This window comes from Ruditapes philippinarum, unplaced genomic scaffold (genome assembly GCF_026571515.1).
Source record: "Ruditapes philippinarum isolate M1 unplaced genomic scaffold, ASM2657151v2 ctg2347_1_1_1_1, whole genome shotgun sequence".
NCBI lineage: Eukaryota > Metazoa > Mollusca > Bivalvia > Venerida > Veneridae > Ruditapes > Ruditapes philippinarum.
In genome coordinates, this window is record NW_026861975.1 from 24,931 (window position 1) to 38,638 (window position 13,708).

General features: G+C 32.4%; 1 protein-coding gene across 1 annotated transcript in view; it reads right to left on the minus strand.

Annotated features, from left to right (window-relative positions):
- The window catches only part of LOC132717498 (ATP-dependent DNA helicase DDX11-like), a 55,540-nt gene continuing 41,832 nt past the window's right edge, over positions 1 to 13,708 (minus strand). Inside the window, exons 22-28 of the mRNA XM_060700982.1 lie at positions 5,112 to 5,261; positions 4,537 to 4,605; positions 4,051 to 4,142; positions 2,942 to 3,026; positions 1,812 to 1,890; positions 1,030 to 1,184; positions 1 to 764 (exon numbers count right to left, since the gene is read on the minus strand). Coding sequence (XP_060556965.1) covers positions 738 to 764; positions 1,030 to 1,184; positions 1,812 to 1,890; positions 2,942 to 3,026; positions 4,051 to 4,142; positions 4,537 to 4,605; positions 5,112 to 5,261 — 657 coding nt within the window. The 3' untranslated portion in view covers positions 1 to 737. The remainder of the gene's footprint in view (positions 765 to 1,029; positions 1,185 to 1,811; positions 1,891 to 2,941; positions 3,027 to 4,050; positions 4,143 to 4,536; positions 4,606 to 5,111; positions 5,262 to 13,708) is intronic.

Below are 13,708 nucleotides of genomic sequence, written 5' to 3' on the forward strand. Positions count from 1 at the left end.
CAAATTTGGTGCCATAAAGTTCTAAACATACAAATAATGTTAACAATTTTATTTATAACAATAATTAAATGACTTTAAAAAAGTTCTGCAGAAAGAAATGGTGTTCCTAATTTATGCCCATAAAAACTTGGTGTTAACAATTTAACTTAAAATGAATCATTATGTGCCCATTACAAGAATTATAAACTAACAAATTTATAAAAATATCTTTAAAAAATTGAAAACCAACTTATCTGCCCTGTTTCAGATGGCTCAACAGAAATGAAAGGGTACAAGCAAGGCTCTGTAATTAAAACTAAAAGGCTATAAACATCTATATTTAGCCTTAATGACCTCGACACCATTGACCTCAAACCTGAACCACTGGTACAGGTACTACAGCCTATATAAGAGATCTACAATATTCTATATATTATATATTAAGACACTGTTTCCCGAAGCATAAAAGCACTTCACTATGTAGAAGTCTTGATCCAATCCAACAAAAAGTCAGAATTGTAACTTTTTCTTGCACTAGTTTAACTTAATAAACTTATGTAGACTATAAATCTCTATCAGTTTTTTTGGCTTTGTTTTAAAGAAATAACTTGTTTTACATATACTGTTTTTATTTTGAAGGAACAAAAAATGCTTTATTTTCCCGCCTACATATTTGTCTCTTCAGAAGTACATGTAGATACAGTGCCAACTAGCTGACATTCTTTCCCTATTTTAACTAGGGAAACTAGTATCTGCTATCAACTTCCTTTCTTGCCAGCAAAGAACTGAAAAAAATACATAAAACATGATTACAAAGTCACTCTTGTTAGTCAAAGAAAGTAGTTTCCCTTTAACTTCTAACATATATATATTTATATAAATTAAGTTATACGTAAATGAGAAATCTAACAGATTTTAGTTAAAATTTACTTTTAAATTACTTCTAACAAATGACATACTATGAGTTTTCTTGCAACTGTATCAAATCAAGTGAGCCTCAAATTGATTTAACAACCACCAACGACCAATGTTACATTAGAAACAATTTACCTTTGATACGGCTGAAAACACATTCCCAAACTTGTCCATTTTCTGTAAATGTTTTGAAATCCAGCCAGGTAATTTTGAGATAGTCCCTGACCTGCTGTACCGTCTATCTAACAACAAAATTGTCGCATAGTCCCCTTGATGTCTGATAGCCCGACCTGGTAAGTAATAAATGTGATCATAAAAGACAGTAGTTACTTTTAATTATTTCAGGCACCAATATATAACTATTGACCTCTTACCCTTAATTAATGAGTAAGACAAAAAAGAATTGCATAACTGTTAAAGGAACTCCACCGACGTGTAAAAAACGAAAATTTGAATTTATAACATATATTGGCTGGAACACTCCATTGAAAATCATATTTGTTTGTTATTTGAAGCCCGATTTAAGTGAAAAACATCGCAACACGTCTCATTTTGAATACTTAAAAAATAATTATTCTGGAAAAACTGAGGGAGCGAATGCTCTGAAATTTACACACAAGTTATTGGTTTAGGCCTACATCAAAATAAACATCAATCTCGAACAATTATTTCCAGTCCCATCACGACAAAACTCTTTAGTGGTGTCCCTTTAACCATAATTTTCAAATATTTTTTTTTTCTGTACTGGAAAACAAATGTATTAGTTTAAACATCTAAAATGTTATAATATTATATTTTATAACACTATTTATTTGTCTATAAAATGGATCGCTTTTAAGACCAAATCAATATTTTTACATTGAAATCTACTGCAGTATTTTATGAATACAGTTCAGGAAATCAGGTAAAAGACCAACCTATAGACTGATTCACAGCTTTCATACACAGATTCTCATAGTGAACCTGACCTGGTTGTCTCCCTTCCTTATCCTTGGGCTGAAATGTACAATAGTTAACAATCCCTAAAACATTGGTAAATTGATGTAAATATGGCAACATTTACAACAGTAAAATTTGGTAACAAAGACTACATAAACAACAGAATTTACAGTGGTAATGTACGCTACATAATCAAAATTAAAATCAAAGATTTATTCCCTTTCTTTTTTTTCTTTTCTTTATTTTTAGCTGGGACTGAAATCGATTTTCTTTTTCCTTCTTTTGCCATAAAAAACTACCAGTGTTTATTCTAGAAATCAAAAAAAAGGCCGGATTTTTGTCGAAAAGTGAGAATTCATTACATTTGCTGATGTTTTTTCTTCTTTCTCTATGTAAAATTTTCCCCCTGCCTCTGAATAATTGAGGGGAATTCTCGAAAATATGGGTGAATCCCCCAATCGCCCCTCCTAGAATAGACACTGAACTACATTTGTATATTATCTTTTGCAAATTCAAGTAAAAGGCCCCTTTCACTACATGTGAAATCGAGCCCTCATAATACACATCAAAGCAGTTTCCGCCATTACAATTAAAGTTTCTACAAGCTCAGACAGAAACTGACGTAAGAATTATTTACTTATTTATTAGGTAATCAAAGCTGCAGTCAGAAAGCAATGACTAAGCGTGATTTCTTTACTCAAAATGATCCAAATTGATGGGTAGATAATTTGAAACGTTTTTCTTTTTTGTTATTAATTAAAGCATATTTTTTCAGCATAATTGAGATGCCACATCTGTTTCCTGGATTTATTAAGAGCTGTCGGTGGCAAAGCGTGCTAAACTGTTCTCTGTGCTTCATAGACAAGAGCCAATAGTCTAAGTTCAAAAAGGGCCATAATTCTACTAAAATCCATGTAAAAGTTTTGGGCCTGGAAGTGTGACCTCCTACTATACTTTCAAATAACTTTGTGAAGTTTTACCTCATTCCATACAGTAGTTTAGAGATACCAACCTGCACGCAAAAACTAAACAAAAGTGTGACCCCATCCCCTGGGTGAGTTATATAGCTCTCCCTGTTCTTTGCATATCAAAAATGAAAAATACTCACAAAGTTTGCATTCAGGTATTCCATTTTCTCCTTCAGTTCAGGAGAGTTACTGTTAGGGTACGGCATTCCCACCATCACAACACATCTGTATAACAACAAGAGAGATTATTCTAACCCTAAGCCTGCTAGAATTGATAGGGTATTTTCCTTGCGACCAGAATACATCCCATCCAGGCCAACATGCACACCAAGCTCTACTATTGGAAGCCTATTTTTGTGTGTTTTAATAATGAAATACGTTAAAGGGAGTGTTCAAATTCAAAGCTGAGCAAATCCGCTACACTTTTCAACAGAATATGAACTAAACTTTTAAAAAGTACTGTAAGTTTAACAGAGAAGATGAAGAAAAGTATCCAGTTAAGCAACAAATTTAATACATAGGAAATATTTTGTCACAGTTGGTATTGAATAAATAACATATAAAATAAGTCAAGCATCTTCCTCCAAATAAATACCACCCTGTAAATAAGACCACTCTTTGAAAACCATCTTTGATAAAAATACATTTGAGTACACTATGAATTAAGACCACCTAGACCAGACATCTACCTCCAAACAAAGACCACCCTGTAAATAAGACCACTCGTTGAAAACCGTCTTTGATAAAAATACAATTGAGTACACTCTGAATTAAGACCACCTAGACCATGTATAGATTCTACTTTTAATGGCCTTTATTCACAGGTTTCGGCTGTTATCTATTCAGCTTTAACTGTCTAAAGTAACTACTACATATGTAAGATATGTAATATTTGTTTGGTTGCTGGTTCAATCCTGGGGAGAGGCAAACAACTCTGTGACAATATATCCTGGACATTGAGTCTAACAGTCATTTGTCTCTCACTGCTGATTCAGAAATCATGTGGAGCTTTGTAGTCAGTCACTTGCAAAGAAATTGGTAAGTACTTGTTAGTTATCTAGGAAAGCCAGTTAGGTGGACCTACCACCAAGATTAACCAAAAAAAATGTTAGAATTGACATAAAAGACAACAGATAAACAAACAAACAATACTTTGCTGTTTAATTTAAGGGAGTCTGTTTGTTCCTTTCTTTGAGTTTATATATATGCCATTTCAAATGAAATAAAGTTTATCCCAACATAAACATACCTGCCTAGATCATCAGAGAAGTTGATACCCTCGCTCATCTTGCCACCAACAACACAAAATAATATAGACCCAGTCACACTTCCACTGCAGTTCTATAATGTTTCCAAAAATAACAATAATTTAAAATGGTTTCAATCCTTACCTTGTTCAACAAAGAATACAGTTTAGATTTTGCATTATTTCCTAAAATGTATATGTTTGAATATTGACCAATCTTACATGATTATATACCACATCAATCGGACAGTAATGACCCCTAGCAGGCTATAGTACTGCAGTGGCTTAAACCAGACAGTATAACCCCTAGTAGGCTATAGTACTGGCTTAAACAATGATTTATCTTGATATTTGTAAAAAATTGGTGTCTGAAATCCAGAATTACAAAATACAAATGCAATAATATGCTTAAATTTACATTTTTGAACAAAACATGCTCTGATTCTATATGGGACATGTTCCTAAAATAGAAAATGAAAACCCTCGTACCTGGATACATGCTGTATAATCTTGTAGCACCTTGTCAGCTTGACCGGCCCTTTTAGGCTCTCTAAACACCTGAAAGACCACAGTAAGTTCATGGTTAGTCATTCCAAAAAACTTTCAAGCTTTTATCATAAACATATAAATATACTTAGAACATTGTTCAACAAGTTTGGAAAATGTTTGAACTACCTAACTCTCGAACAAATTTTCACAGGCCCTCAGAGTTCAAGCAAATGAAGTTTGACTGTACTGATAAAAACTACAGAAATGTATCATTCGGATATTCTTATAAAACATTGCTTAACACACAAAAGAAGATACTTTTTGGGTTTGTGTATGGGTCCTATCTGGCCCAAAAGATTACATGGTAAATAAACACTGCAAGCGTAGATCAAATTGTTACATGTCTCAGATAAACAAATTCATATTATCTCTCTATTATTTTGAATCCTCTCAAAAAACCTTTTTCATAATTTGAACATTATTTAAGTGAAGCAACTCAATACAAATATATAGAAGGCTTTTAATTTACCAGAGTTACGTCCCATCCACTGAAATAATAAGCAAAAAGTAATCACCTTTTTCCTAGTTTGAAGTTTTGACAGCACCCCTGAGTTCTCCCAATGACTGTAAACCAACTTCTCATAGTCGTAGGAGGGGAAGAAACAGATAAGACCTCCAGGTACGATGTTACATACATTACATAGCAGACGTCCTAGTTCATCAAGCTGAAAATATAACATACATAAATATAAAACACTTTAAAGCAGGTCAACTTGTTCCATTCATGAATGTAAAAGATACATAAAATATAAAACATTTTCAAAGCAGATCAATTTGTTCCATTCACGGATTATGATACATAAATATAAAACACTTGCTGGTCAACTTGTTTCATTCATGAACTAACTTCTGATGAGACAAGTTCACTGCTTCTAGTCATAATGATTTTTTTCATTAATTTAGCCCCTTACTTTAATAATGGACAATTCCGAATTTAAAGCAAGACTGGTCCAATGTAAATATATAGCAGCATAGTGGATATATAAGTAAAGCCAGAATCAGCAAAAACTGTGTGTCATAAAAGGAACTGCAAAATTATAACATTGTCAAAAAGTAATGAACATTTAATGGAAATGGGTCAATCTGGTACACATATAATTAACAATATCGGGCAAAGTACATGTTAGAACATTCTTTCAAAACATTGCCTGTTGCAAAATAGCTAACCGATATATTTCAGAATGTTGACTGTTGCAAAATAGCTAACCGATATACATTTACAAAAATAGAGTCTGCTATAAATATAATATAAGTGTAACAGTACCAAATAGTAATTCAGTTAAGACATAACAAAATCTAGCTTTCCTGTTTTAGACCTATACTTCACATAATTAAAATTAGTGATCCATACAACATCATAAATTATATAGTTGATTGTTAAGTACAGTCACACAGTTTAGCATCATTTCCATCTTCAATGTACTTTTTGACCAATGATAAAAGGTAAGAAATTGTCACAAATTAAATCCTCATCATTATTAAAGTTGAAGCTTTGCTAGAAAACATTAAAATACGCTTTTACTTAAAGTAGGACTGTCACTGAATATTGATATAATTATATGTACATCAATGATCTCACTATTTTGTAAAGGGACGTCACTTCTATCCCTTTTTCTTGGCATCCCTTTTTCTTGGCTAACTTGAACCCTGAACTTAAAATTTCAAAATGGAAATTAATACATTTCTTTAAATGTATTTTTATTTCTCTTGAATAAAAATGAATATAGAATATAATTCAACATTACGTCACTAAAACTGAGATAAACATAAGTATTGATAAAATATTAACAAGGGCCATTACTCTAGCAAGATAATTCTATTCACTCTTACATAAAGTATATGCTAAGCTACTATTTTTTTTATTGAAATCAAGTTTAAAGTTGCAAAGAATAAAAGACTGTTAACACTGAAGGCCTTAATTTTTTTTGGTTTTGGGTTTTACGTCACATCGACACAGTATAGGTCATATCGCGACATTCCAGCTTTACTGGTGGAGGAAGACCTCAGGTGCCCTTCCGTGCATTATTTCAGGCACGAACGGGCACCTGAGTGAAGGACTTAAAAGCTGACAATAAATGTAAAACAATACAGTCAAATCTGTGTATATAGACCAGTTTCAGGTTTTTGTTGACAGATGGCCTTAAAAAACAGGTGTTTTTGCACTGCTGGCAGTCTTAAACATACAGTTTCCCTGTATTCGGGTTAATACATGTATGTCTCTATATGAACATGACTTTTAAAACATCATTGGTTTTGGATCTACAGTTTAGAATCTGGCCCAGAAATAGGAAAAGTAAATCTACCTATATTCTACCACTCCTACCAGTCTCTGTTGTTTTTGTTGTGATTCCTTTATTATTATAAGTTTCCACTGAAAGCCCTCATCTGCAAATGCCAATCATTTATTAGCTCAACTATACGAAGTATATGGAGAGCTGTCCTACTTGCCAGCGTATGGTCCAGATTTCAGATTTAAGTTTTGGTGCAGTAAAGTATTTTTCACTATAACTTTTTCATTCCTTAAGTTATCAACTTTAAACTTAAAATCATGTTCCTTAACATTAACCACATGTGACAAGGTTCATAACTCTAGCACCAATATTGCAAGAATTATCTCCCCATAAACTTAGATTCTTTTACTTGAAAAATGTTATTATTCACTATAACTTCTTTAGTTTTAAAGGTATCTACCTCAAACTTCAAATACTTATGCCTTATCGTCAATTACATCTTATGTGACAAGGTTCATAACTCTTGAAGCAATATTTTCAGATTTATCTCTCTTTGAATTTTCTTTAAGAAATATTATAATTTTTTTACTTTTTAAGGTACTACTTCAAACTTCAAATATATATTTCTTATCATTACAAACATGTTGTGTGACAAGGTTAATAACTCTAGTGTGACTATTTCCAGAATTATTCCCCCTTGAACTTTGAATTTATGTTAACAAATGTTAATTTTTTACCATAACTTAATACATAATTATACATAATTGATTTTTCTTTCTTAGTTTTGTCTTCCTTACTGAGTCCAGTATTTTATTAGTCGAGCTTCGCTGCTTCCTGTGACAGCTCTTGTTTTTCAAATACAAGTAATACTTCAAAATCATTATTATTTGTGGGGCACTAATTTTTGTTGGTTTTTGTTGATAGGTCAATCCACAAATATAAGATCTAACAAAATTTTGTTTTGTCTGCTGTAATATTATATTGCATAACATTATTCAAATTTTACCTGTTGGAAAAATTAACAGGCCATGAATTAAAAGTGGCCATCACCTTTTCTAAAAATTACTGTTATTTTAAGATAAACCATTTTCATATAATTGTCACATCAAAGGAATTCAGGTGTAAAATGAAAATTGCCAATGATAAAATACATTAACAACAAGGAAACCCAACGATACCTCTATCAACTGGTCCGCTCTCTATACAAATGTATGTTTATTGGTAAAATGGGCAATTCATTGCCAGATCTTTTATTTTTAGAAACAAACATTACTGGCACCCTATAAATACTTCTAAGGACGCTGTTTTGAAAAAGTCCTTAACAGTGATTTGATGCACTTTTCCACGATAAAATTACTGAAATACTAAGAACAAAAAATAAAAGCTGCAGGCTGCTTTAAGAACCTATGAAAACATTTTTTGAGTACTACTTTTTTGAGACAAAACCACAAAATTTCATGCCCACAAAATTAAACAAATTCACAGTACTTTTCTCACGTTGAAAGAAAATGACAAGCAACCATTAAAAGGTCTGCCATCAAGTAATTTCTAATTGGAGTACATGGGGTTTGAACATGCAACCATTGGACTTTCATTTAGGCAGTGTTACCACAGAGCTATGTACCCACCCTAGTGAGTACCTGTACTTTTTCTGTGAAGTATACTTTCTAACATGATCTAGTTCACAGACACAACAATCTAAATCTATTTACAATCATCTATATATAGTGCAATATTTTCAGTTGTTTTTCATTAGCTTCAACAACCTTCTTTCTGGACACACTGTTTTTCATGTTAATGAAAAACCATTACAGATACAGATGTACTGAGAAATCATTTCAGATAACATGTCAGCCTTGGTTTCTTGGTATTGTTTTCCAGTTTTTGTTGGGTTTCAAGTCATACTCAGACACAGTGTAGGTCATATAGGTGATCTTCCAGCTTTACTGGTGCAGGAGCACTTTCTTGTATTATTTCAGGCATGCGTGGGCATCTAGGTAAAATCACTGGACGTTCAGTAAGCTTTCTGGATTGCCTCTACACATGAAAGCAGTCAAAGTCTATGATGGGATTCGAACCCAGAGCATTGAGGGGTGAATGGCAATAATGCATTCAGGGATTTCAACCCCACCAGTTATGCTGAAAACATGATTCATTTAAGAAAACTAAAACATAAACATTAAGCAACTTTTAAAAAATTGTACATATTACTAAAAAAAAATGAAAAAAATACAAATCTAATGCTGATTGTAATTTTCCAATATTGCAAATCATATTAAACAAAAATTATCATTTGAATTTTAAGAGGAGACAAAATCATAAAATTAATTTTTTTTTAGAAAAATAGGTTGTATACGTTCACAGCTTAAATTCAACTTTTAGAAACATGGTCAAAAACTTCTGCTAAATCTTTATAATTTTTTTTTATTCAAATCTCACTCAAACAATTGAGAAAACAATAAAACTCTTCTTGACAGAATACATAAATAAATCAAGTTGTTTATTCAGTGAATTCTTTGCTACGTGCATTTAAACATGGAGTCTCTATTTAACCTCGCACACATCTGCATATCTACAATCATGTTCGCTTTACTTTATGTCCTGGCTGTATTCACCGATATTTGTGAGTGCAAACAAGTGCACAGAAATTCCCCCTACACCTAAAATGATCAAATGGAATCTTCCAAGTTGAGAACAATCTATTATTGTAGGCCACTGCTATTTGAAACCTGATTGGAAATTGAACAAATCAATACCAGTCTTTGTCAATGTTTACTACAATATTGTCAGGCAAACATTCTAGTAATTAGGTTGTCCGCTCAAAAAATGGTCCCATTGTCCTACACACGCTCCTTGTTAAATGACCCAGACATCAGTTCACATCAGGTCACAGTCTGACTTTGAAGCAGTGACCTAGAACCAGTCAAATTCCTCACAACTTCCTGTATTAGACTGGTTACATAGCATCAGCAGCCTCATTTTGATACCACTATGACCTCCTAGACCTCAAATCATCAATACTGAGGCAGTGTTCTGCAGGCTATGCATATACTACTCTATTTATTTCATTAAAGGTTTATATTGATGAAGGGGTCATATCTCAGTAGGTAAATGTAATACTTTATACAGGCAGGATAATATTCATCAGCTTGACATTTCAGGGAAAATGTCAAATATGTTTCATACATTGGGAATGTTATTTTTTGTTTGTTTTATGATTACAAAAAATATATTTATCCTGTACTGCCTTAAACTTTAATGATGTAACACATACTTTAAACATTTCATTGAAAATTGGTCACAGTTATAAGCATAATTATATAAGCATTGGTCATATAATCGTCAAAAATTATTTTATGGAATACAATAAAAGTAACAAGTAAACTCTATATAAGCAAAAATATGCAGATTTTTTTGTTTTCTTTATGTTGACATTAAGGTCACACTGACATTGTTACTTAAAGTCTTCCTAGGGCTCTCTGATCATATTAATTCATGTACTACGGTGAGGGCTTCCTACTGACTTCAGTAACTATTCTTTAGTCTCAATGCATTAATTGTGCTCATTCATTAAGGAAACATGCCAGGCATTGTCCCAAAACCCTGTTTTTCACCTATTTTTGATTGGATGAAATTGCTTGAGAAGTGTTATAGGCCTTGTACAAAGAAGTGTAAACTTTGATTACTTTCATGAGAGAAAAAATAATTAAATCATATTACCCTGACACTATAAGCTGTGGCAGTTTGTGACAACATGCAGTAGCCCTGTAAAACTTGGTTGAAAATTTCTTGAGAATTAAAGGAGTAACACACTGCAATGTATTTCTCTTATATATTACTTGTAAATTTAGACAAGCAAGGGCCATAATTCATGCAAAATTAATGTTATTTTACCTTAAAAATCGTAAAAATAAGCAGCAGGGCACTTGGGGACAATAGTTTGTTTCAGTGAAAATTTTGTTGAAATCCCTTGAAAAAGTGTGGGAGTTTCATACGGAAGAGTATTTCTTGATATACATGTACATGTATTACATTATGATATAAGAAAAACATAAAGGGCCATACTTCCACCAAATGATCAAATCATTAAACACTGACATGCACCAGGGAACTTGGTGACAATATTTCCATGAAGTTTTATTCGAAATCCCTAAATAATATAATGAAAACTTTTTAATTTCAAATATATTTTCCATATACAGTAAACTCCGTTTATAACGAACTCATTGGGACATTCAAAATATGTTCCTTATATCTGGAGTTCCTTATAAGCATATAGCGAATTAGTTCCTTGTATCAGGAGTTTGTATAGCGAACAGATTTACATATAATGAACTGACTGTTTACCATTGTCCGCCATTTTGAACAGCATTTGATTAAGAAAAAATAGTCATTTATTTCTTTTTAGACACAAAACCCTTTGCTATTTCAGTTTAAGTGTTACTTTGATTAAGAAAAAATAGTCATTTATTTCTTTTTAGACACAAAACCTTTGCCATTTCAGTTTAAGTGTTACTTTGTTTTTCAATTTCTCATAAAATATCATATTTTCTTTCTAAACTCAGTGCTTTTCGTTTTCTTTCCATGATTAAGAATAAACAAGATTTTCCATTTTTCCTTCCTTTTATATTGAATATCTTCTATTATTTTTAAGGGTGACTTTTACTTATGAAAGATATAGCGTTCTTTTTATTTCAATGAAACGTATTTTGATGGATTTTTAAGCATGCGTGATTATGTTGAAAACCGATTATAAATGATAATAATTATTTTACTCGAGCAAACCTATTAAAGAAAAGAAATAATACAAAAGGTGACAAGAACTAATGCTTAAAATACCCTAAATAGAACACTTTTACGTACTGCTGTACAAATTCATTTTCATAGCTGTATCTAAGTACAGACAACAATAAACGTTACATTCAGACGAGTTTTAATCCGTGCTTATGAAAAAGGAAAGTTGAAAATGCGGGATATATTTACGGATAGCCGATGTTTTGGAGTTCGCTATAAAAGTGTTATTTTCTTTAGTTTTAACTGAATTGGGACTAAAAATTGAGTTCCTTATAAGCGATACTTCCTTATAACCGTGTTCGTTATAACCGTATATTTTCATATTAAATAAAGAAGGGCAAAATTCGGGCCAAAATAAAGTGTTCCTTATAACCGGAAGTTCGCTATAACCGTGTTCGCTATAAGTGAAGTTTACTGTAATGCACTCAACACAATTCAAGTTAAAATTCATCAAATGACCAAAACATGCACTCCACAACTCAAACTAATGTGCAATAAGAAAGTGGCAAGAAAATCTGTAATACCAACATAATAACCTAATATTTCTATAGCCTGCCCTCAGAATTGATAAAAAAAAATCCTCTTTCATATCTCAGCTATGGTAAAATTACATTGATCCTGGTGGTTACCACCATCTCACTGACGCAACACAATTACGATATCATGCAGACGAGTCCAATATTCAACAATCCCATTGGCTGTTTACAACAGTAATGGTATGGTCTGGCGAGGCAGTTAACGCTACATTACGTAGTTACCTTCCTATACAGCATGTAAATGGCAAAGTTAGGAGGATTTGACCTAGTATGACTAAGTTTAGATTGATTTCAACGAGGTCATTGCCTGTTTGGGAGACATGATGACCTTAAAAACATATTTCTAGCAGGTCGTTCTCCCTTTAACAGGAGCACAATGAACTTCGCCTGAGTTTGAGCCATTTACTTCACATCCCCTGTGCATTGTATACCAGTTCATTAAACTAGCAATGCAGACATACAATACACTGCACTAGGTTTAAAACTGACATTTGAGAAAATAAAGGTAATGGAAATTCAACAATGTACAAATAAGTTATACTTGCATTAAAGGGGGGTTGTATGCAGTAGTCTCAGGGAAGGGTTGAATGCTTGCCAACTCAGGTAAGACTGACTATAAAGTTAACAAGGGCAGATGCCCTATGATCAGAAACAAGGCATATGTAGTGGCACCTCAAGAGAATCACATACTTTTGGAATACAGAAATAAACCATGTATGAACAAAGGGCGTATTATGTCTAGCAAAAAAAAAGATGCATTAAGGTTTTTCTTTTTTTCTTTTTTTTTTCAGAAACAGAAATTGCGCAAATTTTTGTTTGATTTAACTGAATTTAAGTCTTCTAACAGAATTTACATCCCACAAACTAAAATCATCATAAAACGAATCTACGAAATGTCATCACCAAATTTCAATTTATGATTTAACTGAATTTAAGTCTTCTAACAGAATTTACATCCCACAAACTACATCACAAAAACGAATCTACGAAATGTCATCACCAAATTTCAATCAAATATAGACATCCTCAATAACTCATTACTATACACATCTAACAACTAACTCAAAAATCACTATCACTCATTACCACATGAATCAATGAGAACTTATTACCACATAAATTCATGAGAACTTTTTACCCAATGAGAACTCATACCACACAAATTCATTAGAAGTCATTGCCACACAAATTCATTAGAACTCATTGCCACACAATTCCACAAGAAATCATTACCACACAATTCCACTAGAACTCATTGCCACACAATTCCACTAGAACTCATTACAACACAATTCCACTAGAACTCATTACCACACAATTCCACTAGAACTCATTGCAACACAAATCCATGTGAACTCATTACCACACAAATCCACAAGAACTCATTACCACACAATTCCACTTGAACTCATTAACACACAATTCCACTAGAACTTATTAACACAAATTGATGAAAATTTTTTACCACACAAATCAATGCAAACCAAATACCACACAAATCAATGAGGACTAATTACAACAGAAATTCATTAGAACCCATTATCACACAAA